The following is a 25,977-nucleotide window of genomic DNA, read 5'->3' as shown; positions in this document are numbered from 1 at the left end:
CTAAAACTTGTTATATCACATCACTTGTCTGCTAAAAACCCTCGCATGGCTTCCCATCTTGCTGGGTAAAAGCCATGCCCTTGCAATGGCCTACAAAGCCCTACATAAGCAGCGCACATCCCCACTCCCCAGCCCGGATCTGTCTCAGGCATTTCTCTAACTTTATCATTCTCACTTGTTTCATTCCAGCCATACTGACCTTTCGACTGCTCTACCTTAGCACTACAGCATGCATCTCCCACCCTGGGGCCTTTGAACTTGCCCTCACCTCTGCCTGAAATGTTCTTCTTCCAGATACCTACATGGCTTGGTCACTTAATCCTTTCAGGTCTCTGCTGAAATGCCACCGTCCTAAGGAGACCTTCTCTCACCATCTTATCTCAAATAACAACACCCCACAAACATTCCTTAATACTGCTTTTTCTCCATGGCACTTACTATATTGACATATTTACATGTTTGTTGCCCGACTCCCCTCACTAGAATATAAGCTGCACGTGTGCAGGGACTTGTTTTTGTGCACTGCTGAATCCCTGGCACCAAAAAGTGTCTTGCAAAAAGCACTTAAAACGTTGAATTGTTGTCATCAGAATTTTTTAAAATTTCCTTGTTGTGCCTATATGGGGAAAAGCAAAAAGGACTTGAGGCTTCTAGAAATGTGTTGAGGCACATTTCATGTTGAGGCAACTTTCATGGATCTACACTAGAGGCACCCAAGAAGCAGTTCCACTTCAGGTCTATACTCCAGTCTATTAGGATCTAAAGAGGAAGGGAATCCAGTCAATATAACCTCTCCTACTACACTCAGGGAACTGATTGTCAGCATTGAATTCCCTCCCTCCACATCTCATCTAAAGGTTATCTTTTCTCACAACAAGGTCAGCTATCCCTGGAATACTGTGTTGTACCTTGCAGGTACCCAGACTAACTTCATTTCATCTGTGGAACCAGCCCACACCAAAATCTCTCCAGGGTGCTGGTGATAACCAGAATAGAAAGCCTTCTCAATCACGGAGTTGAATCTTGTAGAAGCTTTTATTTCAGTGATCAAAAGAATGCAGTAAATGGAATCTATACTGATTAACATTAGGCATGCACCTCTACCTGAAACTGCTGTTAGTTTTTGACAGGCCTAAATCTTTATAACTTACTTAGGCATATCTTTGAGTTTCTTGGACCCTGATATACAGGGTAACTTCTTCCTTGTGGCAGTTTATTAATGAGAATTACGTTCACTGGCTAGATTCCTTTATAACTAAAGGCCTCTAGACACTGAGGCTGCCTGTACTACCTTGATCACAGTATAAGGAAGGGCGATGATTTAGAAAGTTTAATTGTATTGTATGAACATTCCATAATTTTCCCCCCAGCACTGATGGTGAAAACACTAGCTAAGGAGGCCTACAGTTAAGTACCAAGTTACTCTTCCCCCACTGCTGCCCTTTCTCAGAGACACAAAGATGTATACCAGTGTCCCCAGAAATGAACACTGAATCCACACAAATGACAGATTATACCCAAGTGGTCCCACTATCAAATTATAGAAAGCAGTTCCACTACTCAAATTATAGGAAGCAGTTAATGGGACTTTGAGAAAAACACAGTCCCACATACAGTAATATGCATCTAGTAAAGTTTTCCATTCATCTATCAATTATTTTCACAAGATTAACATTAAAAAAACACAACCAAATACACATATGACCCTCAAACCCCAAACACACAAAAAATTGGTCTTTGCTCATTCTCAGATGACAGGATGTCCCAAGAGTGACAAGAGTGGGACTCAATACCCCATTGACTTTTCTTCAACCATTCCATCAACCAGTCTTCATTTCTTGAACTACCTTCCATTTCCAAAAAGTAAATGCTAAAATCAGTCAGAAAGGCTTTCTGAGAACACTGGCTTGGATTTCTGGGTCTGTTCCAGTCGATTCAAGATGAATTGGCTTGTATCAATGAAGCGCTCAACGCAGTTCACAAAACAGGCCTCAGCCCGACTGTCCAACTTTGGCCCAGGCTTGTCCATGCACTTCTCCTGCTCAGGACAAAATACAGAATCATAAAGGGCACTTGGGAAGAAAGAGGGGGTCACTTCTTGCCTAAAGGAAATACTTCACTTAAAAACAGTATCTGATATGTTAATAATAGTTCACCTTTGGCAGCAGCTTACTTTGTGATAATTTTCTACAGCCTTACATCAAATTTTCTTAACAACCCTATGGAATAGGTACTATTACTAGTCCTCATTTTACAAAGAGGGAAGCTGCAGCACACATATTTTGCCTAAAGTCATAGGGCCAGAAAATTGTGGCGCTGAGATATTATAGAATAAGGAAAATGGCAAAATGTAAGTGAATTAACCCTTTGCTGAATTTGGTTATAACTCCACCATGTCAAATGCATTACATTCCTTTAACTGCAGAACAAAATAAATCATTGCAGCAAGACACCTTAAAACTTACCAAAGAAACCTGAGACTCTGTAATTAAGTGACCTTGTCTACTTAAGCCAGAAGTTCTTGAATCTTCAAGATGAATGGGGAATTGTATGAATTTTCCAAAAGCTTACCAATTCTTACAGGAGTCCTTAACTACACCCCCTCCTGGGCCAAATGTAATGAATCCGGTTTTTAAAACAGAATCAAGCACTCTGGTCCAAGACAGACAGGAGTTAAGTAAGCATTTGTTAAAGATCGGAGTCCAGCAATACCGTAAGATTACGGGAAAAGAACTATGCAAACCAACGACTGTATATAGTTCAAGTTAAGCAGTTCAAATAAATTTCGTTCATTATTCTCTGCTGGGTACACAAGCCTCAGACCCTCCGCTTCCAAGAAAAAATTACCCTTGGCCTCTGAATTCTGTGAATTTTGTATGTCAGGGCAGGGCAGTTATGCTGTCCTTGGCAGCCAGAGAAAACTTTGATCCCCAGCTGTAAATGTCTTCCACCCTTTTGCCAAAGTCCCCACACAGGGCATACTCAATTCCTCAGCCTTCAGAACCAGAATGGCTTGATATTATACAACAATCCAACAAGATGGCAAGTAAGTGTGTATGTTGAGAGCGATTGCATCACTTTTACAGTTAGTGGGCTACAGTCACTCATTTCTCACGGGGGGAAGTTAGAGCAACTGGGTAATGAAGGTAAACCCCGAGGAATCCTGGAACAGGAGAGTCACTCACCCCCTGGGACTCGGGGTTCCAAAAATAAGAACCCAGTATTGGGGTGCTCTCATCAGTCTTGCTGAGCAGCACTAGAAAGCTTCAACCTCAGGTGGCTAAAGTGCTGGCTTGGACAGCAGCATAATCCCCAGTCCTATGACCCCCAGTCCTCTGCACCAACAAAGCTGGTCCGGAGTGACAGTCCCCTCATAAGTGGAGTCACCCTTTCTCCCATCCAGCTCGGCCTGCGGAACCTAAGGGAATCAAGGGGTGCTGTTGGGTGCTCCCCCTCCCCGAATCCTGGACGTCGTGGCGAATCCGACGGGGCAAGGACGGGGAAAGCAGGTACAGACAGTGCCCAGGTCGCGCGCGGCCCCAGGCTCCTCACCCAGCAAAGTTCCGTCATCTGGTGCACCAGCTGCTGGAAGCGCTGTTTCTGAGTCTCCACCTCGATGAAATGCTGCAGCTGCGGGTCCACGGAGCCCAAACCCGCCGCAGAGGAAGACGAGGAGGAATCCATCCCACAGCGGCCACGCTTGCCGAGACCCAACTCCGTACCAACTCACCGACCTTCACGTGTCTCCGCCAAGGAACCGGAACCACAACCCGCTGCCTCGGGGACCGCCCCATGAGCGCACTCCGCCTGCGCGAGCCCCACCCCTAACCCCTGTCCGGCGCTCCTCCTGGCCGCCCACGTGCCCCGCTCCGGCTGGCATCTTCCATGCAGCCTCGGGCCCCACTCCCTGGCGTCTTCCATGCAGCCTCGGGCCCCACTCCCTGCTCCTCGCCCTCCTGGGCGCTCATCCAGGCTGCCCCCCCGCGTCCCGCTCCCACCTGCGCCCCTAGCCCCGCCCCCTGCCCTCTGTCCGTGCCGGGCATGCCTTCCGGCCACCCGCAGGCTCCACTCCAGCCCGCTCCCCCTGCCTAGCTCCCACTCCTTGCCCCCTCCACCCCCACCCGCGGGCGCTTCTCCCGGCTGCCCACGCGTCCCGCCCCCACCTGCGCCCTCCTCGACACCGCCGCTGCCCTCCGCTCCCTTCCCCGCTGGGCGCTCCCTGTGCAGCGCTGGGCCTGCGCCCTGAGGTCTCAGGGCTTGCATCCCAGGGCCTGGGCGCTGTCCAGACGTTATTCCAAAAAGAAAAGAATTAAGTAAAAGAAATTACTGCAGACCACGTGGCCCGTTACTGGCAGGCCAAACAGCCCCAACCACTGCTGGCTTCTAAACTGGCCAGCGCTTTGCCAGCAGTCGTGTTGGTGGCTGGCAGGGACTGCTGGACCCGTCTTTGAGCTGTCCTGGGCCCCTGACTCCAGTTCTTTGACGGTTTTTCCCTCCTGATGTGGGAAAACGAGGTTCGGGCAGAATGTGTCCCCAACTGTCAGCTTTATTCCGATGATACTGCATGCCTACTGTGTGCAGGCAAGGCATCGTGCTTTGGCTTGTGAGTTCGTCTCATTCCAAGAGCCGGAAGGGTTAAATGCTGAGGACCCTGTCCAGTTCTCAAGGTAGGAATGTGCCAGGCCAGTGCCACACAACAGATTTCTGGAACCCTGAGATAGGGCGCTTCAGGGAGGCTGGGGAGGCTGCATGATTAATAGAGAGAGCAAGAAATCTTTATGCTTTCCAGTAATTTTATTTTATCAAAACACCCTCCCCTCCCATTTTTATGACGCCGTTTTATTCTGGCCAAATTTGGCTTTCCTCACCCCAGGCTCTAATGCCTACCCAAAGAGCTGTTGGACCCCTTGTGAGGCTATTTACATCCCTCCCTCCCCCAAACTGTTTCCATCCCAATTTCAGTCTGTCTTAATACTCTTGGGAAATTTCTTCTCTGGAGGACAGAACCAGGCACAACAATTCCTTGCCCTTTGCTCAGAAGGTACTATCCCAGGGAATCAAAGAAGAGAGGCAGTCCTAGATGTAGAGAGGGCCCTTTGTGTATTCAGTGAGAGCACGAAGTCTCCAGGGCCGGTAGCCTGGGTTTTCTTCCTAGAAAGTGAAATCGGGGCTCGTGAAGGAGAGTAGAACGAGGAAGCTTATTGGTGAGCTCAGGATTCTTCATCCATGACATCTAGAATGTTGCTCAGAAGAATTTTGAAAGTGGGACGTTCATCTGCTTTCTAAAACCAAAGAAAAAGTAAGAGTGTTTAGTGGGCTAGAATCCAGAATTTAAGGGAAATGCAATGAGTAAGCAGCAAGTGTTTATTAAGTATATACTATATGCCCAGTTACATAACCTGTTGATTACAAACAAATAAAAAAAGAAAAGAAATAGTAGCGCTCCATAAAATCCTTGTGCACTTTGCATCTTTAGTAACTCAGGTTATTAATGTGATGAGGACAATTTGCAAATTAAACTGACAAACACATTGATGAAAACAGGGCAAATTCATTACATAATTGGATACCAATGCAGTCTTATTTTGGCTCCTCAACTGAAAATGGCTACGAAAAAAAGTTTAAGTGGTTGACAGAACGGACATCCTATAAACTGTGATAATTTTGTTTGGTTTCAAACACTGTTTCTATTATCCCAAAGCCAAAGTTAACAAAACGATTAACATTTCAACACCACCAGCTGCTTCACTGGGCAGGGATCCTGAGTACCTGGGACCTTTCATTACCACTGGTCTCCAGATTAAGGCTCTTTGTGAGAGCCAGATTAAGTCCCTGACGTATGTGGTGATTCAGGGCATATTCATGCCAGAAAGGTCTCAATCCATCAGAATCAAAAAGCCATCAATTTCTTGTTCTTTTGCATCAGTGGTACTCAAACCTATCTGAGTATCAGAATTTCCTGGGAAGTTTAAGAAGACATTCCAGGGTCCCACTCCTGACACACCTAATCAGAATCTCTGGAGATAAGACCCAGTCATCTGTAGTTTTAAGAGCTCCCCAGGGATTCTGATGTGCGTCCAGTTTCAAGACTGCTACTTTAAACAGGCTATGAAGAAAGTGCCCATCGGAAACAGCTGACTAGCAGAGTGACGGTGCCCTAGATTGGAGGGAGCATAGCCAATCACCCTTAATCCTGATGGCACAGGAGAGAGAAGGGAAATAGCTTCCTGGAGTCCTCCCTTTCGCTGCACTTTCTTTGGGACCTCCATCACTTGTCGAAGGGAAAAGTGCCATGCTCTAATTCAGATCCCCAATTTTTCATGCCACCGAATGGGCTCCAGATTCACATGTGCTTGTTGGACAACTCCCTTGTTTCTAGAAGGGCAGAACTAAGCTGAACATTTATTTCCTACTAGAGATTTAGATTGCTAAATTAAGGTTGCCAAGTAGCTACTGAAAAATGGAGAAGGTACCTCTGGAAGAACCCAACGTGAGAGCACGAAGCATTTTAGGATTGGGGGACAGGCTCCTTATTTTCAAAATACCACATGCCCCCTATGGCACCATATTTTAAGAAATAGAGCACTACCTATTTTAGTTTCCTTTCAGGTCATAGGGTTGTTTCTTTGTTGTTGTTTGTTTTTATTTTGTTTTTGTAAATCTCACTTAGGACTACAGCCAGAAAAGGTAGGCAGTTAGTAAGTAGAAGAAAGGGTCAATGACTCCGAAAAGAAGGAACACACATTTTAATGACTTTTCTTTTCTAATGTCCATATAGTTGTCTGAGGGCCTTTGGCTGCCTGGGGATGCTAGGTGACATGGCCACAGGACAACCCCTCTCCCTAAAGCTCAGTTTCTATTGAGGTCTGCTAATAATACTCTAGAGAATGGAGTGGGCCTGGGAAAGCCTCTGGCTATAAAAGGATTGAGGTGCAGGCAGAAGTCTGAGAATGTGTGCAGCTCCATGTGGCCAGGCAAAGTGGGGACTGGGGGCCTGACCGGCTAAATGGGAAAGTAGGTTCAAGGAAATAATTTAAGAGGTCCCAGTAAAGCACTTACCTCATGCCAGCAGCTGTACATGATGGTGTATACCCGATCTGAAGCTAGATGAGGCCTGTAGAGACGCAGGCCTCGGGCAATGTGTTCAGCGGTTTCACTGTTAGTAAATCTCTCATATGGCATCTTCCCCAGAGAGTAAATCTCCCACATCAAAACCCCTAGAAAACGTGGGGGGGGGAGTATTAAGTCAGTTTGCAGTCTTTTTTTTGGTAGTAGAGATCCTAGTCTTCCTAGATCAACCTCAAAGATTAGATTGAGCTGATTCCCCGCTCTGTGCATCCTGCATTTTGTCCAAACGTCTGCTATAGTACTAACCACACTGGAGGGTAATCAGGGTTTGCACTGGACCATTCGCTCCTCCAGGAGAGAGATGGCATCTTATTTGTCTTTGTGGTTGTAGGGTCTGGCAGAGTCCCTGATACATAATCAGTATTCAGAAGCTGTTGAATACTGAATAGTTTGTTCCCCTGAATATATTGTAAGTTCTGAGAAGGCAGGGATCGTGTCTTGTTTACTGGTTTTATCCTCAGAAACCCTGTGGTGCCTGACATAGTAAGCACTCCCTATGGCTTAGATGAATTAAAACAAGAAAAAAATAATCAATCTCTCTGTGCAGGTTGCAGTGTCAGTTTCTCCATTGTGTTCCTTTTCCTTTGAGCTGCATAATCTGTATAATCTTATCCACTCACCAAAAGCCCAAATGTCAGATTTGCTGCTGAACTTGCTGTACATAAGGACTTCTGGTGGAGACCACCGGACTGGAAATTTGGAGCCTACTGAGCTTGTGTATTCATCATCCAGAACATACCTGCAAAGGATTCAGGACTTGTTATGGTTTGGATTTGAAGAGCTTAATGTTTCCTTAAGTTTCCTTGTCACAGTCACAAAAGTTGCACAAATACATACATACCTACAGGCCAGCCAGTGTCTTTTACAAGTATTATTTTTAAAATATTCCTATTTTCATGTCTGATTTAGCTTTCCTGATTGACAATATGGTTACCACAAAGATGGAGTGAAATAAGATGTAATAGGTACTCCCTCCCTCTTCTCTTTCCTCTCTCATTTCTTCTCATCCCTTTTCTTCTATTCTGCAATTTCCAGTGGTACTTAGACTGATTAGGAAAGAAGGAGGGATGCAATCACATCAACAGGATTAACAGATCAAAATAAGGTATTGGGAAGATTCACTTAAAGAGGGGTGGGGAAAAAGGAGAAGAAAAGGATATAACAATAAAACATAAGGATGAAAGAAGTGACTCAAATCATTCAGAGAAAGAAAAGGTATGGAAAAATGTTGGGAAAACACTAGAATTGGGGAAAAAAAAGAAAGGGAGAGGATTGAAAACTAGAATGCCTCCTCCTGTTTGTACTGTGCTATTTGTACCTTTACAGGGAAAGATGAAAAAGGCACACTCACCTGGACAGGCCGAAGTCAGATACTTTAACAACTCCTTGATCATTTACCAAACAGTTTCGAGCTGCCTGCAGTGCAACAGATAGCAGTGAGACTCCATCCCTGGCATACAGGCTAAAGGTACAAAGCTTCTGCCCACCAGGGAAGTGAAGCCAGGGCAGCCTCATCACCTTCAAACAAAGACACCTTCCCACCTAACAGGAATCACGTGAGGCCACTGAGCAGTGTTGATGCATTTCTACCACATGTAATGCCATGTGCTATGAAGTCATAAGTAAGACACTGAGGACATGCACAATGATTTCATTCACATTGGCAATTCCACGACACCCCTTCCTGCACTGAAATGCTGAGAGAATTAAGGGACAACAGAAGGCAAGTGTGTTTTCTTTTTCTGCCAGTGGGACTAAGGCCCTTTGAGCCTTGGCCTGGCTGAAATAAACAGGAGCAAAAAGTCTGCTGCCTCCGGAGGGCAGGTAGGCAGTGATACAGTGAAGGGGTTGGGGAACTTGCGAGAAAGTGGAGAGCACGCTGCTGGTCCAAAGGAGGCAGCCGCTCCTCAGCCCCAGCCTGCTGTTAGCGTGGCCTGTGAGATTGTGGATCCAGTGTTACAAGATGGTCTAGATTTTCAAGAGAAGCTAAAAGTTCGGGTTTTTTAAAATGTGAAATGTTTCTTTTGAAGTGTTGGCTAGCTAATATGCAACATTTTTAAAAATGCACCCACAGGCCCCCAGTTTGTGACTCTGATGTAACGAAATGATGGCTCTGTGCCAGGAGCTGTCCCATTGGGAAGCAGGGTTGCCCTTCTGCCCCTGAAGGACCCCACCATTTCCTTGGTGTGGTAGGGGGCTGGGAGTAAGTGACCGCTAGCTCCCACCATGGCAGAACTCATGGTTTTCAGACTGGACATCCTTGACTGGCTGACCACTGGGGCAGAGGCTCACCTAACTTTTAGTGTTTTTTAGATAAAACTGAAATGATGGCTCCAGCAATTCTCCTTATCCATGTATGATATGTCTCCCTCAGTGACTTCCCACCCCCTCAGCCCTTGGTCTCAGGCCAATCCTACTGAGGTCCCACCAGGTCTCGGTGAAGGAACTGCTTTGACTCCAGGTATTCCATGGCTTCGCAGACATCCTTGCACATCTCCAGCAGCTGCTGAGTCTGGAAGCGGTGGCGCATCTCCCTGAGGTAGTTCAGGAGGCAGCCATTGGCCATGTACTCAGTGATGATGAAGATGGGACGCTGTTTGGTGCAGACGCCATACAACTGCACCAGCTTCTCATGGGAAAGATTCCTACAGGAGAGGCAACGAACCAATCCTCCCCTTCTGGCTCTGCATTCCAGTCAGAAAGGGGCTGGGGTGGAAGGGGGTTGGCCTGGGCACAGAGTGTCAGATAAGGGACCACAGTAGCAAGCTGACTTTCCTTCTTCCCACCCTAAACCCCAAAAGTCGCTAATATATGAGGGTGAGCAGGGACTTGGGGGCCACTAATAGGTCAGAAACAACCCCAGAGCTGAATGGACACTAAGGCTAAATCAGAATCAGTCTTCCTTTTGAAAATCTCCTTTTTCACAACTACCCCAAATGCTACTGAGATGGTAAATACCCACGATCAACACTAACCTCAACCAATATCTGAAGCAGATAAATGATTACCTCAGCAGTTAGGACTCCCACCAATCAAAGGTTGAACTCAAGCCCTGGTTCCAAATCTCTCTCACTGAAAGTGACCTTAAACCACAATGGGTTGTCCTGGGAATTCCTAGACTCCAGCAACTGGATTGAGAGCTGAGTTGGACTGTAACTCACATCATGACTTTGGCTTCTTCAATGAACTCATCCTCAGACATGGAGCCTTCTTTGATCATCTTGATGGCCACGTCGTACTGGCCTCTCCATTTCCCATACTTCACTACCCCAAATTGTCCAGTCCCCAGCTCCTTCAAGAAGGTCAGGTCCTTTGGATCAATTTCCCATGATCCTATAACAACAAAGCTTTGGTGTGAGTCTTTGGGAGTCATGTATGTATAATTCCTACAATAGATAAGAATTCTTACTGGGTGTAGAAATAGGCAAGCAGTAAAGGAAATTCTCAGGAGTATTAATCCATCTTTGCTCAGGTAAGTCTCAGGGACAAGCAGTTACTTGTTGGAGTAATCTGGGGATTTTAGATGCAAGTTAGCCATAAGGCAAGAAGATAGGTTAGATCAACTCTTAAAACCCTTAATGATCATGTTTTCTTTTTACTACAATTAAACCTTTATGAATCTATGTTCTTGCAGTCCCAGTAGGAGCCACCAGAGGGAGAATATTATTAAGCGCCCTTTTGGTCTCTCTCTTAACCTTCCTCGAGGCAGCTGGTGCAGAAGAGTGTGCTGCAAGGACTCTGGTGAGGCAAGTCTAATTGGATCTGCCAAAGGTAATCCTTGCAACTGGCCCGTCCACCCTACCCTAGAGAAATAAGCAGTTACCGTAGCCCAGGCCTGCAGTGGAAGGCGCATTCTTGTTTTGTTGAGACACTGGATACTTGAGCCTAGATATGAGTCCTGAAACATACAGAGAGGATCATGCTGCTAGTGCAGTGTAGGAGGTAGGACACCTTAATCGCCCTCGCTTAAAACCTCACAATTTTTTTTTTTAGCTGAGCCATCCTGCCACCTGTTGGCAGCTCAGCGGCAGCTCAGCCCGGGCCGGGAATCAAACCAGGGACCCTGTTGCTCAGAGCTCGCACTCTTGAGCGAGCCCTTAACCAACTGAGCCACTCGGCAGGCCAAAACCTCCCACTTCTGTTGTTCATATTTCTAGTACATTTTGAATCCCAGAAGATCTCCACGAACTGTTTTTTCTGGAAGTTTCTCCTCTCATAAAAGTTTTCAGGGTCAAAAAAGAGAAAATGCTAATTGAAAAAGACTCCCCAACTAAATATATCCCCCCTCTCCCAGCCCAGGCTTAATTCACATTCTGCCTGTTCAATGAAGCTTTTTCCTTCACCAATCTCCCAGGTTTCAGAATATCTACACTAAAGCAGGTCCTCAAATAACGTCGTTTCATTATAATGTTGATGAGATGCCTTAGGAACTTAACTCTTGTTTATATCAATTAGCCTATGGTAAAATTCGTTTTGTTATATGTCGTTTTACTTAAAGCCCTTGAACCTATCAGCAATGTTAAGTGAGGACTTAACCATACGTGAAAACTGTCTTGTCTTTTCTGATGTTTTTGAACCTGTATATTCTTTGAGGGCAAGGATCTCGGTTAATAATTTTCCTGCGTTTTCCGCTAGTACCAAGGAAATTGCTGAGTATACAGTAGTAACTCAGTGAATACTTGCTGATTAATCCCCAGTCTCTTCTATGTCTTTCCTTAGCACTGAGCATCTATCATCAAATAAGAGGTCAGTCCCTATGAGTATAATGTCTGCCTTTGACCACCTCTTTAGTTGAACTCTGGGTTGACTCTCACAGCTAATTCTCACTGTCCTGTGAGGCTTATTCTTCCCCTCACCACCTTGTCCTAAATTGCTTCTCCTGGTGCTTGTTACACCCTTCTTCTCTGGTGCCACTGGTACTCACCTGCAGAGTTATGCTGATGGTAGTTAATGAGCTCGGGGATGGTGCTGAAAAGGTGCTTCTCAGCCAGGTAATACTGGTTCTGAGGTGTGGAACACACAACATAATGGCGTATCACCCCTTGAGGGTCCCTGAAGAAGTGGATTCTGAGTCAGCAACTTGGGAACAAGGGTCAGTAGAACCCAAGAAGTGAAGTGAGATGAGTTTAAGAGACAGAGAAAATAGGAGGGGCACACCATTAAGGAGCTGTTGGGTGGGCACCCCATCCTTTGTCCCCAGGGCTTTGGAACAGTAGCACTCACCCTGTAGATTTAGCGAACACAGACACAGTGTATTTTCCAGCTTTGCTGGAGTCTCTGACAATGAAACCTCCTTCCTTCCCCTGAAACAATGAGAAAGAAGCCGACTGTAACGAAGTGGCACTCACACTTGCATCCTAGCTTCCCAAACCTGGGATAAAATAGAACCCCTGATTTCACTGCCAAATTCCATGTTTCAGCTGCAGCCTCATTGCTTTTGATGCTGAAAAGTGTAATTGGGACCCCACAAAATGATGTCCTTGACACTGCCTTGCCCAAAGGTGACAGACAGCAGCAAGCCCTCAACTCAGGATCCGCACTTGTGCAAAGAGAATGCTGTTTGCTTGTGGTCACACACTTACCTCTTGCTTTAGCAGTTCTTCAGCTTGACTCCGAGTCATGTGTTTGGAATACCACCTGTAAAGGGAGAGTACTTGAGTGGCTCCTAGGCCATGGTGTAAGCGACTCCAAGATTAGAGTGCCCTCCAGGGCTCGTCCATGCCAGTGACAGCCAGTTCAATCAACTCCTATTTATTGCATTCCTGTCACGTGGATAACACAACTGCTTCCCTTTCCCAAAGCCCAGTTGACACTGAAAATTCATGTAAATGGAGAGTAGAGGGCAAAGGTAAGCGGCAGAGGTTGCAGGGAAGGGGTCAAGGACAGGGCACTCGACAATCCACTTCCATGATTAGGGAGAGAGGACAACGGCAGAAGTTTGACGTAGTCACCCTTTCAAATGTTTCCTATCAGGTTGTCAACTCTTTCTCTGAGTGTGGTTCTTCTGGATTTGTGGGGCATGGCGCTCTCTCCAGGTCTCATAAGCAGAGGTTGTTTGGGATGAGGGTAAGACGTAGGTACTAACTCGGGGTGATGGCATCATTTGACCTAGTAGGCAGTGACTTTAATAAAGTATCTTGAAATCAAAATTTTGTTGAAACTACAGAAAAGTATACACTATATTTTATTTCTCCTGGAAGATTGTGTGCTGAGAACGTAAGCATACTCACTCATACATTTCAATGGAGTCTTCTGCTTCAGTGACATAGTTATTAGGGATGTAGCCTTCCTGCCTGTGGAGGAGACATTGTGGTAGATCATCCAGCACTCCCCATCCTGGGGGGAGAGACAGAATCATACGCCCATATCCCTGTGATCAGAACCAATCTCGAATGGAGGTACATAAGCCATACCTCTCCCACAAAAAGGATCATGTCACTAACCCATTGCTAGGCCAGTGAACTGTGTAGCTTCTGCACGTGCAACACTGATCACATGTGTATGACAACACATGGGCCAGACCCTACAGACTCAGAGAGGTGCCAACGTGTAGGGCTGGTGTGGACTCACCCATTTTTATCTCGTGCTCGCCACCAGGGTAAGTTGCTCTCCTCCAGGATAAAATATTCATCACCTTTCCGCAGCTGTAGATCATTTGCGTTCATTGGCATGTAATCATAAAGGGCAACAACCTTTTTCAGTTCACTTGAGACAGGCACTGCTGTTGGCTCAGGGGGCAGTGGCTTTTTCAGGATCTGTGTAGGTAGGAGAAAAAAGTAGGGTGGTTTGGCTAGACATCAAGTATTCTCCTCTCCCAACTCTGGCTTCCTAGAGATACCATTCTAACTCAAATCAGGCATATTATTCAGCATCCACTTTTAAGCACTTAGACAGGAGTTCTCAGCCTGGAGTGCACATCAGAATTGTCCAGAGAGTATTTAACAATGCTGACACCCAGGCAGTTTCCCAGACCAATTACACCAAAATCTCTGGGGATGGCACCCAGACATCAATATTTTCTTCCAGGATAAAAATCCATGTACAGGTATGATCAGGAAACCTATTTGGCACTAAACTGGTACATGGGTCTACTAAGTGGCTTTCAATCTCAGTTTCCTTGTTTATAAAATGTGTATAATAATTCCTGCCCTACTTTATTGCACTTTATAGATGTTGCTTCTTTTTTAATGCCCCAGGTTCTTCCCCCTACCTCCGGGATGGACACACCCTGAGCCGGGATGCTGTGCAATGGAGCTGCTGGGCTCTTAAAGGAGCCCTCTGCTGCCATCCATCGTGCTCCAGGCTGGTCCCTGGCCTGTTTGGACCCCTCACCTCCCTGCTGGTGGTCCAAACTTGGCCATTATGCTGATTCTGTAGGAGCTCCCTATGACTGGTTTTACGAACTCCCTCTTATACCCTGAGACAGTAGCCCCTTAGATGGGACACCCTCCCACCCCCGCTCCAGAGTTGCTATCCTTATCATACCAATTTTACTAGCTTTCCATCACCTAATTGTCACCACTCCAGTTCCACCCAATGGGAATCCACTGACCTGAATGCTCTGTCCCCATCCCATGTTCCTGGATGACCCCTCGTTATCATTCCAAAATTCCTCTGGACATCCACCTCAAGCTCAGAGCAAGCCCTATCTTCCCTGACCCATTCTCAGAACACTCATTAGAATCACTTTTTTCGTGATTTCTTTCTCCCCAAGGTCACTAGATTTTCCCTCATCTTTCAGCCCAGTGGTTGTGAGACTTTGGGCAGGAGGGAATGGAGCTCTGAAACCCAGATTAGTCAATTAGTTTTAAGAGACCAAAATCTTCTCTTGCCCAGAGAGCCCCAGGACCCACGGCAGAGAGAATCAAACCACCATGTGCCTTAGTCCTTCCAATTCTGTTGTCCCACTAGAACCTGATTCTTGGGCTTCAGAGGAGGTCTCCCGGCCAACTACTTAAAGGTTCACTAGAGCTATTCTGAAAAGGCTTTTAAAAAAGAAGCATAAACCCAACAGGCTCCAGGGTAGAATTAAGGGGAAGAGAGGTAAAGGACAACCTCGGAAAGGGAACCAGGTTTTGTGAGACGAAGGCCCAAAGGCCAGGGGCTTATGCCAAGGGCTGAGGGGAAAACTGTCTAAGGTGGACTTGGACATACAACTGCCCCTGCACTCTGAGGGGGGCTGAGAAAAGTCCACTCCTGCATCCCCTAGATGTTGCATTTTTTACAAATTGAAGGCAAGACCCTCCATCAGCAAAAAATTATGACTCGCTTTATTGTGGTAGCCTGGAACTGAACCCGCAGTATCCCCGAGGTATGTCTATATATGAGGAAGGGCTTTCTGGATCTCAAAAAGTAACCAAAAAATCAAGTTTTAAAGTAATGTATTAGTGGTAGGATCAAGGTATTCGGTATATGGGTGTTTACTATTAAATTCTTTCAAGTTTATGCTTCAAAATATTTTTCATTTTAAAAAGTTGGACTTTGTTTTGTTTTAAACAGGTGGTTGGATTAAATGGTTGCCAAGAGCTTCCTAATAGCCCTCTCCCATTCCACTGAAGAGGAAGTCCTAATTAGAAAGACAAATCCCCTGTCTCGGCAAGAAGACCAATTAACAGTGCCAAGTCCCAGGGGAATTCTAAGACTCTGGTGTATTTTCCCGGGTGACTGTAAGTTTCTATTTGAGCAGTAGTAGCACCCAACTTCCCTGTATACCTGGTCCTCCTCAGGTGTAGGAGGAAGAGGCTTTTTCGTCTTCCTGTGAGAACTCCCAGGTTTTAAACCTGTAAAATAAGAAACCGGTGATGATATAGAATGCATCTTAGGAAGGGGCCCTGGGAGAGGTTTGGTCAGGGACTTTGCTCTCATCCACAGTGCCTTTAGCAAGTTAGGAAAAGTCCGGGTGGATGCAACCCCATGCCAGGTTGCACAGCTTGGAGAGTAGAGCACCAGCTGAATTTCGGCCCCCACTGATCCCCTTTCCCAGGCCCCTTTGTGAAGTGGCCAAAATGTACAAACCTGGGTTTGATAGACCCTTGAGAGAGTGGGTGATAGAGTCAAAGGAGGGAGAAATTATGTTGATCAGATCTCTTACTTCCATTTCTGTTCTCCAAAATTTGGCAGCCCATAGCATTTTTGGCTGTCTGAGAGCAGCAAAGATACTGCCCATCTATCCAGAAGCAAGGGTGGTATTTCTGTACCAGATCACTGTTGTACCGGATTACTGTAACAGGAGAGAAAAGAAGAGAAAGAGATCACATCTAACATGTGGGAGAATCCACCATTTGCATGTTTTCCTCTTTGAGCTTAGTGGTGAGCTTCAAACAACTGCCCTTTCCTCAGGCACCCTGAAGAGAAGCAGAAAACAGGGCCAGGTTGGCTCACATGCGTGGCCCCGGAGCGTTCCTGTGCAGTTCTCTTCAGTGGTCAGTCATGATGACTATCTCCTGACCAACATGGTAAGCATATCTGATGTCTCCAGAGCCCAAGAACAAAAATATGTTATCTATGTTTTCCTGGTAGCCATTACAATCTTCCTGTAAGGCAGTTGCCGATTACGGTGTTCTTTTCCAGATAAGGAAGACAATTTGTTTAAGCCAAACTCCCACTCCAGCTTTCAGTATACCAATGTCCCAGCTCCCTGAGTGATCTTTTAGAGATATTTGCCTTAATGAGAACTTCTGCATCAGGCTTTCTGTGTTCATAGAATAGTCAACAGTGAGCTAAAGGGCAAATGAAGGTGATTCTGCCTCTAGAATAAACATGGTTTTAATCTTCCTAGGGTCACCAAGGTGGGTTGTGCTCATTGCAGGAGATAAACACAGCAGCTCCATTTCTGTGAGTCTCAAAAGATCTCTCAGAAGCCAAAGTACGTTGAAAAGAATAGAATGGTCTGTAGTAAAGAAGAATTGGTCTTACGCTTTTTAATACTGATGTACGGGTCAGTCATCTCAAGAACCTTAACATGAAGTCAGACAAGTCATCCTGGGATCATGTTGTCAGACAACAGATGTAAGGACAACTGAAATAATTGACAATAGCTAGCACTGGGGCAAAGACCTAGGCTGGTCTAAGAATATGCACATTTTAGGACATACACAGTTAAGCCTTTACTGATACGAAGAAGCCCTGCATAACTTTTTAAAACAAATCAAAACAAAACAAAACCTTCCGGGCCGGCCGAGTGGCGCGATGGTTAAGAACTGGCTTGGGACGCCAGAGGGCCCCGGTTCAGATCCCACATATGAGGGCCAGTGACACTGCCCTCCACAGCTAAGATGCTGAACAACAGCTCAGCCTGGAGCTGGGCTGCCCGTGAGTTGCCGGCGACGGTGTAGGCTGCAGCCCCTGTGGCAGCGGGTTGCCATGGGCTACCGTGTGTAGCCAGCAGCCAGCATGAGCGGCCAGCAGCTGCAGTGAGCGGCCAGCAGCTGCAGTGAGCGGCCATCCAGAAGCCCGGCGACTGATCTGCCTCGCCCGGGAAGAGCGCAATGATGGTGCCAGCTTGGGCCAGTGAAGCAACATCCTCCACAACTAGACTGAAGAACAAAAGGACAGCAACTTGTCTGTTCCCCTTCCCCCAATTCCCCAGAACTGTTCCCATCCCCCCAATTCCCCAATAAAAATCTTAAAAAAAAAAACTTCCTCTGTAGATACCAACTCCAGTCCTTAAGAGCTTGCTAATCACACTCCACGCACTTATGGTTTTGGGGGGAGGCCTAGAAGCTTCTGGTGGCCAGGTGCATTTTAAAAGCAAAGGAACAAAAGTGCTGTCCTTTTAAAAAATGCTATCTTCATGTTTTTCTAAACATGGATTTTAAGATTTCTAACCACTCTACCTTGTCCACCCTCACACCTCACTTTTTCAGCGCTCTGCCATTGCACCAAGTGCAGGGTGGTATGAGCTGTTCAGATGGGATGCAGGCTATAAGGGGTTGCATGGTCTAAAGAGAATTTTAAAATAATAGTAAAACCAATCAAAATTCTGTCTGACTTTTATTATTATCAGGCACTGGCAATTCTGCATAATATTCCATATACTCCTCCTAGCAAGGACTGACTGCTGCCATCATGTCCATGCTCTTCCCCTCCCCCCATAACACTACTCTTCTCCCAGAGTTTTGAAGACCCTCAGGTGCAGGCCTGGACACCAGTAGATATGCCAAGAATTCTTAACAACTAACTACTCTGATGAACTAAGCTATGCTAATATGCTAATGGCTTCCTGCCCTCCCTACCTCCATCACACTCATTAGAACCCACCCTACATTACCAAATAATGTCTGCCACTTAAGAGTTCCCTTTAAGATGATAGCCCTTTTTATTGGCTAATACAGAGCTGGTATTTCCAGCTACAGGAGAGAATTGCAAAAGCGGAGTGTCTGTTATGGACTGAATGTTTGTGTCCCCTCAAAATTCACATTATAAAGCCCCCCAAGGTGATGGTACTAGGAGATGGAGACTTTGGGAGGTTATTAGGTCATGAGAGTAGAGCCCTCATGATGGAATTAGTGCCCTTAACACAAGAGACTTGAGAATCATTCATTCTCTCACTCAATACCTATCTCTCTCTCTCTCTCTCTCTCTCTCTCTCTCTCTCTCTCTCTCCCTCTCTCCCCCCCCCCCCCCCCCCACCACCATGTGAGGACACAGTGAGAAAGTGGCCAGTCTGCAAGCCAGGCAGATAGTTCCCACCAAGAACCAAATTAGCCTGCACCTTGATCTTGGATCCAGCTTCCAGAACTGTGAGAAAGAAATGTTTGTTGTTTAAGCCACCCAGTCTCTGGTATTTTAATAGGACAGTCCGAGCTGACTAGGACAGTGTTGGAGTGGGAAGGCTAGGACAGATTGCTTACTTCACTAATGCATAGGGCCAGCTCTGTATGGGAAAAACTAATGGTTGGTGCACATTCTCCAAGTACTTGATGGGTTGGTGTCTCATGTCTATATTTATCAGGATAATGTCTAAAATTCTGTTTCAGGAATGAATGAATTATTCCTCCCCATACTGGTTGTTGGAGTTTTGCCAAGGCCACTCACTCATTTTGGTGAGGTCATGTCATTTGCTTATTTTTGAAGTTGCAGTTAGAATAGGCTCAATTGAGCTTGATTAAACAAAGATTCTAGAGTAAATATAGCCAATTACTCCCTGGTGCTGTAACATAGAAGTGTCCGCTGCCATGTTCAAGGAAATGGAAGGAGAAAGCCCATGGTTAAGTCCTCAGGGATACAATCTTTGTATGGAAAGTGCACTGGAAGAAGGTGGCACCTGGATATGAGGTACCTGAGGCTCTACTTTTTAAACTTACATATCATAAAGTGCCCACATCTAAGGTATACAGCTAGCCACATTTGTCTACAACCGTTTAACCATCACGCAGATCCAGCACCTCAGAAGGCTCCCTCATGCCCCTTGACAGCACAGGTAGCCAGCATACTGATGAGGTCCCTGTCTCATGTTAGTGATTTTTAATTGGTGCATTTTACTCTTAAATGGGATAACATCACTAGAGTGATATTTTATGGCTCCTAGACTATCACACTATTGGCATCACTAGCACCTGGGGCTGTTAGAACTTGCACCTAAATCTTCCAGCAGTGATGGTCTTTGTTGCAGGGCACCTACTTTTTGGCTCATGTTGTCAGCCCAAGCAGGTTCAACAAGACATACACCCAGGACTGGAACAACTGGAAGAAAATGCCTTCGGTAAAACATAAGGGACGAGAAGGCAAAATTGCATCTACCCACACTAATGACCCAACTGAAGTGGTGGCATTTTCTGTGTGTTTGTTTTGGCTTTATTTTTACTGTAATTTTCCTTACCTAATGACCTTTAATAGCAGTGTGTAATCAACACAGTAAGGCTAACATCTGAGTCAATAAGCCAAGTTTACAAACTGAATATTCTTATCCTTGGTCATTACTCATACCTTGAAGATAGTAGGCACTCAATAAATATTTGTTGGGCTGACCTATGACTGGATTTAAAATTAATATTTTAAGTGTAAAAGAGTTACTAACTTGTATATGCTACATTTTTTTTCTCTTTTGTTTCTCCCTCAGCTGGTATATGAGTGTCTACCTTCCCCTATTTCCAAACTAAGTCCTAGCTGTCCATCAATGTGGAGCACAAGTTGGTGGTGGTTGTGTACTGCCACAGAAAAATCAATTAACACAACTATTGATTGGTCCCTATTTGTGTGCAAGGCACTGTATGAGGCACTGTGGAAAGAACCAAAGAAGTACAAATATATATGCCCTCTGGAGCTCCTATCTCAGCCTCTGTGAATATTTCCCTGGCTTGGAAATAGCCTGTTCATTCAGATCCTGCTACTGACTGACTGAGTGCTTTTGGGCCAGTTACTTAGCCGCTCTGTACCTCAGTTTTCTCATCTGTAAATGGAGATGATGAAAATAACCACCTTAGATGGTTAATATGAAGAAGAAATGAGTTAATACATGTAAGGAACTTAGAGGATCCTGGATCATAACAAACACTACTGAAGCATTTGGTTGTTTTGTACCCCCAGAGCTAAAGAAGGTCTCTTATCTCAAAACATGCCAAGAACTGAATTGTGTGGTGCAAGATATCACCTACTCGTAACACTCAGCACAGCCTTACTCTAGAATACAGACATGTACTGCTTACCAACAGGGATACATTCTGAGAAATGCATGATTTAATCATTCTCCTAACATCATAGAGTGCACTTACACAAACCTAGATGGCAGAGCTTACTACACACCTAGGGTATGTGGAATAGCCTATTGTTCCTAGGCTACAAGGCTGTGCAGAATGTTACTGTATGAAACTACATGAGATTAAATCAAGCACAAGATAAAATGATGCAATCGAGAGATGTGATAAACACAAGATGTGTGAGGCTGCTTCTGGCATAACATGGCATACTGTTTTACAGCAAACTTCTTTTTATAAGTAGAAAAAGCATATTCTAAAATAACAATAAAAAGTATATAGTAAATACATAAACCAGTAACATAGCCATTTTATCATTATCAAGTATTATGTACTGTGCATAACTGTATGTGCTCTACTTTTTTATGACTGGTAGCTAAGTAGGCTGGTTTATACCAGCATCACCACAAACACGTGAGTAATGCATTGTGCTATGATGTCATGGTGCCTACACTGCCACTAGGCAATAGGCATTTCTCAGCTCCATTATAATCTTATGGGACTACCATCATATATGTGGTCCATCATTGACCAAAATGTCTTTATGCAGTGCATGACTATATCTTGCAGCCAACTACAGGTGCAATTTTTGGGCTTGAGAGCAAAGCAGCATAAAATTATGTAATGAGCTTAGTCTCTGGAGTCATACAAACCTAGGGATGTGATAAGATTCCAGGCCTCCCCGCTCACTAGCTATGTGCCCTTGAGCAAGTTACTTAACCTCTTTGAGCCTCAGTTCCCTCCTCTGTAAATAGGTGAGTAATACATACTTCATAAGCTTATTGAGGGTTTAATGAGCTAGTACATTTAAGGCACTTGGCCCAGGGTCTGGTACATAGTAAGTGCTCATTAAGCGTTAGTTATTATCATTGTTGTTTGCCCAAGGTTGCTATGAGAATTAAATGAGATAAGGTATCTAGCTTGGTGTCTGGCACATAGCAAAAATTTAATAAATGACCCTTCTCTTCCTACTCTTTTCCTCTTTCAGCTTGAAACATTTGGTAATTTTTATTTCGGCCAATTGACTTGCGTTCAAGGGAGTGAGCCAAGCTGATATAGCAGACCACCAAGTATCAGAATCTAAATGTTTATTAAGACAAAGGGCTGTTATGTAATAACCCAACCATGCTGTTATCAGTCTGCCATCCTTCCTGTTTCTCTAGGCAGCCTTTCCTGATGTCAACTCAACCAGTTAATCTCTCAGTCACTTGACATGTGGCTATATATACACACAAATATGTGTGCATGCATCCTGTGCTACAAGCATTTACATTCAAGTTTATCTGAACACACTGTACGGTCTATATGAAATGCTAGAACTATGTTCAGGTTTAGGTCCTCAAAGCTAAGAACATGAAATAGTTACTTGGAAAATATCCACTATGAAGATATGTACAGCAGTTTCTTGTGCAGTGCTTTACAGTTTTCCACATGCTTTCACATATATTACTTCATTTGATCCTTAGGACAACTTTGGAGGTAGGTATGGCAGGCATCGTTATTATTCCTATTTCTGTTGAAGAAATTGAGACTCAGAGAAGCTTGTTGGCCTACTTGCCACAGGTCATTCAGCTTATTAGTGGTAGAAGAGGGCTTGGAACCAGGTTTTCTACTCTGACTCTCATAATTATCTACTTAGTTTTTTGAATACTAAGTATTGCATACTTAGGATTCAAAATAGTGCATGCAACAACCATGGAATGTCATACCATACCACCCATATAATTAGTGTAAAGAATGGGATTTTTTTATAAATAAGGAAATGGAGGTACCTACAATTACAAAATTACACTACAGAGATAGAGGTAGAACTGGGTTGAAAGTGTAGCGTGTGATCTCTTATTCATATGATGGAATATTAAACTCCACTGCATCACTAATACTAAAAAAAAAAATTATATCCCTCTCTCCCTCCCTTCTTTCCTCCCCCTCTCTCATCTCTCTCTCCCTCCTTCCTTTCCACTTCCACCTCTTTCTTCTTTCTTTCACTTCCCTCCTTCCAACCATTTTTCTTTCCTCCCTCCCTCCCTCCCTTCCTTCCCTTCTTTCTTTCTTTGGAAACATGCGTATTTTCCAAATAATTCTCACCATTTTTGAGCTGGTGAATCCAACGCTTCCTCAGTTCTTCAGTTGGGGAGAAGACATAGAGAGGCCCTTCATCATACACAACCTGGGACGATGGACACACAGACTTCAGCAGTTAGCATTCAGATGAAAAAGAAAGAAAGACCTTGAAGGAACTAATCTTAAGCTACAACTTTGTATATTCATAGTGGAAAACAAAGAAAGGCAGAATCATTAGTCAGCAACTGAGCTGGGATCATGTTTACTATCTGCAGAATTCATAAGCAATTCATGTACAGGGATGTATGACTTAGAAGGTCTTAGCTTATTGAATATTCCTAGGTTTTCTTGATTTACATTTCAATTTGTGTATAAACTTAGTTCATAATGTTTTCCTCAGCCCATGGTGGAGAAAGGATTTTTGTTTATCCAACAAAGGGTATTCGATAATCTTAAACCTTGAGTTTGTATAGCGAAGAATTGAAGTAATGATTTTTATAACTTAAGTCTTGGTTAATACATATGGATTATTCACTTGGATAATATGGAGCACAATTTTAACTCATGGCTAATTTTGCCCTCATTGCCTGGTGACCTCCCTTGCCAATATTTGCCAAAATAAACCAAACTACTTTAAAAAGAGTAAAGTATATATTTAAGCACTGTCATCAAATTAAACAGTCAGTATTTTTTGAAAACCTCACATGTACAAGGCATCGTGCTAGGTGTGTGGAGGTGCATAAAATGTATAATATGTTTCACAGACTTACTAGACATCACATAGTGGATGCTAAAGTCAAATGTAAATTAATTTTGAATTACCTGCTGTTTAGTATTATCCACTAGCCCAGCCAAACAACATCATCTTGTTGAAACACAACGGTAGCAAACGTATGTCTAAAACACCCCTCCTTCACAGGTATTGTAAACTTTGATTCAGTTAAAGACATGAACAAGATCCTTTTATATTTTTCTTTTTGCTTGTTAGTCTTTCTGTGCTCATAAATCCATGACAGAAAGCCCCCTCCCCTGAGACTTTCCACTTCCTTTTCTGGCTTTCGCTGTTGCAGAGGCTGCTATATTCACGACATGTGGCCTACAGAGTTCTCAGGACATAAGCAAGCCAAACTGAAGATCAAATCTGAAGCTCCTGTTCTCTTTTATGGCTTACACTGCATCGATCAAACAGATGTCTATGTGGCTCTTCAGTTATTCCAGACTACAATAGAATTTAGGTTTATGTGTAAGTCTAATCAGTCTTCCCCATACCGAACTTCCTAATACTACTCCTTCCCACCCCTTTTCTGACTTTTCAACCCACATGACCACCACTCGACAGATAGGCAGAACCAGAAGGAAGTGAAATGCTCACTCAACAAACAGAACATCTTTCTCAATGCAGTTACCATCGATAAGACACACCATAATAGAATTCGTGTCTTTATGGAGTCTCTGAGGTGTAGAGACTAAAAGAAGCTATTGGGAAAATAGAAAAGCAAATGCTCTCAGCTCATGCCAGTCTCATTTCTCAGTCCAACCTCCTTGTCCACCTCAGCTTCTGTTCCTTGGGACTTAGTATCCTTCCCTTTGTCCCACACCCCATCACTGACAATTACATTGCAGGTCCCTTTGAGAGCTGGTGAGAGAAAATACCCTACCTGGAAGGGGTAAGGGAACCTTTCAATGATTGAGATCTGCTCCATTTCACCGGACTCTTCACCCCTTCTCTGCAACGAAAGAAGAAATCATGTTTATTAGTTGATGCATTGTTCTTTCCTGGATTTTCTTAGGTACCTGGAGTTCTTTGCAGTAGCTCCAGAAGGCTCTCCTGCACAGACGATGCAAATTCTTAGTGACAGCTTCCTATAACCTAATAAGGACATATATCCATAGGATCCAGAACATACTCATTCAAAAAAATCACAGGCAGCTTGAAGAAAGGGAGGTTACTCAATAAATGGTACTGGAATATTTAACCACTAATATCGGGGTGGGAGAGTGGTTAGGTAGCTATTTCACACCACACATCACAGTAAATTCTGAATGGATTATATATATATATATATATATATATATATATATATATATATATAATGAAACTATAAATGACTGAGAAAAAACTATATAATCTTGTGGGAGGCCAGGCCTTTCTAATGAATGCTAAAAGGTCAGAACCATTAATCAAACTGTGAACTAATTAGATGATATAGATTTTAAAATCCAATATGGTAAAAACACCATAAACAAAATTCAGAGATAAATGTAAAACTGGAAAAATATTTTCAACATATTATTACAGTTAAAGGATTAATATATCAAGACCTCTTTAAAAGTACTAGTAATACCCTGTAGGTCCATCCATGTTGTCGCAGATGGCAAGATATTGTTCTTTTTTATGGCAGTGTAAAATTCAGTGGCTGTCAGTAACTTAGAAAAAGTACTAGGAATAAGGTAAATATTTCAATAGGAAAATGGGCAAAATTAATAGGCCATTTGCAAATGGAAAATATAAATGAGCTACAGACATAATTGTTCAACCTTATGAGTAATAAAAAATTCAAAATAAAGCAACAATGAAATAACATTTTTCTTGGCTGCCAAATTAACAAATATTTAAAATATCTGGTATTGAAAAGAATGTAGATAAATAGAACCAGTTTGTAGGGGTGTATGAAATTCAAATTCCACTTTTAGAAAACAAAGTAGAATAAAAAAGATTTTAAAAGTGCACAGATTTCATAAAGAGAAGACAAACTTTACTTCTAGCAAGTTATTATAAGAAAAAGAATAACAAAAGTATATAAAGGTGCATGCATGGGTGTTCCTCCTACATAGTTTATAATATCAAGTAATTAGAAACTTATGAGCCAAAAATAATATATCCAGCAAGATATCCTTTAGATATGAAAGAGGAATAAAAACCTTTCCAGACATACAGAAGCTGAGGGAATTTTCTAACACATGACCTGCACTACAACAAATGCTGAAGGAGGCTATTCAACCTGAAACAAAAAAGCAAAAGAACACAAAACCATGAGTAGTATTACGAACAGACAAACAGGAGCAGGAAATGGCAACCCTCACATCAAAT

The 25,977-nt window shown here is 43.9% G+C and overlaps 2 protein-coding genes across 2 annotated transcripts in view; both read right to left on the bottom strand.

The window, feature by feature from the left end:
- Positions 1–1,016: 1,016 nt before the first annotated feature.
- On the bottom strand, positions 1,017–3,786 carry TIMM8A (translocase of inner mitochondrial membrane 8A). The gene is made up of 2 exons (XM_019629204.1): positions 3,553–3,786; positions 1,017–2,038 (listed from the first exon to the last, which is right to left on the bottom strand). The coding sequence occupies exons 1-2, from the start codon at positions 3,682–3,684 to the stop codon at positions 1,877–1,879; spliced, it is 294 nt and encodes a 97-aa protein (XP_019484749.1). The 5' UTR covers positions 3,685–3,786; the 3' UTR covers positions 1,017–1,876.
- Positions 3,787–4,780: 994 nt separating this feature from the next.
- BTK (Bruton tyrosine kinase) overlaps positions 4,781–25,977 on the bottom strand; it is a 32,170-nt gene continuing 10,973 nt past the window's right edge. The window contains exons 4-19 of the mRNA XM_019629192.1: positions 24,545–24,613; positions 22,911–22,992; positions 16,220–16,348; positions 15,841–15,908; positions 13,699–13,883; positions 13,359–13,421; positions 12,711–12,765; positions 12,352–12,431; positions 12,053–12,180; positions 10,952–11,026; positions 10,290–10,461; positions 9,557–9,773; positions 8,480–8,544; positions 7,749–7,867; positions 7,060–7,217; positions 4,781–5,282 (exon numbers count right to left, since the gene is read on the bottom strand). Coding sequence (XP_019484737.1) covers positions 5,211–5,282; positions 7,060–7,217; positions 7,749–7,867; positions 8,480–8,544; positions 9,557–9,773; positions 10,290–10,461; positions 10,952–11,026; positions 12,053–12,180; positions 12,352–12,431; positions 12,711–12,765; positions 13,359–13,421; positions 13,699–13,883; positions 15,841–15,908; positions 16,220–16,348; positions 22,911–22,992; positions 24,545–24,613 — 1,737 coding nt within the window. The 3' untranslated portion in view covers positions 4,781–5,210. The remainder of the gene's footprint in view (positions 5,283–7,059; positions 7,218–7,748; positions 7,868–8,479; positions 8,545–9,556; positions 9,774–10,289; positions 10,462–10,951; positions 11,027–12,052; positions 12,181–12,351; positions 12,432–12,710; positions 12,766–13,358; positions 13,422–13,698; positions 13,884–15,840; positions 15,909–16,219; positions 16,349–22,910; positions 22,993–24,544; positions 24,614–25,977) is intronic.

Source organism: Hipposideros armiger, unplaced genomic scaffold, assembly GCF_001890085.2.
Source record: "Hipposideros armiger isolate ML-2016 unplaced genomic scaffold, ASM189008v1 scaffold_831, whole genome shotgun sequence".
Lineage (NCBI taxonomy): Eukaryota > Metazoa > Chordata > Mammalia > Chiroptera > Hipposideridae > Hipposideros > Hipposideros armiger.
The sequence above is the reverse complement of the archived record's forward strand: the minus strand, read 5'-3'. Positions and strand labels throughout refer to the sequence as shown.

Coding starts and splice junctions, on each gene's coding strand:
- TIMM8A (XM_019629204.1), bottom strand. CDS start 3,684: ATGGATTCCTCCTCGTCTTCCTCTGCGGCGGGTTTGGGCTCCGTGGAC. Junction 2,039..3,552: donor AGATGACGGAACTTTGCTGG/GTGAGGAGCCTG, acceptor TGTCCTGAGCAG/GAGAAGTGCATGGACAAGCC.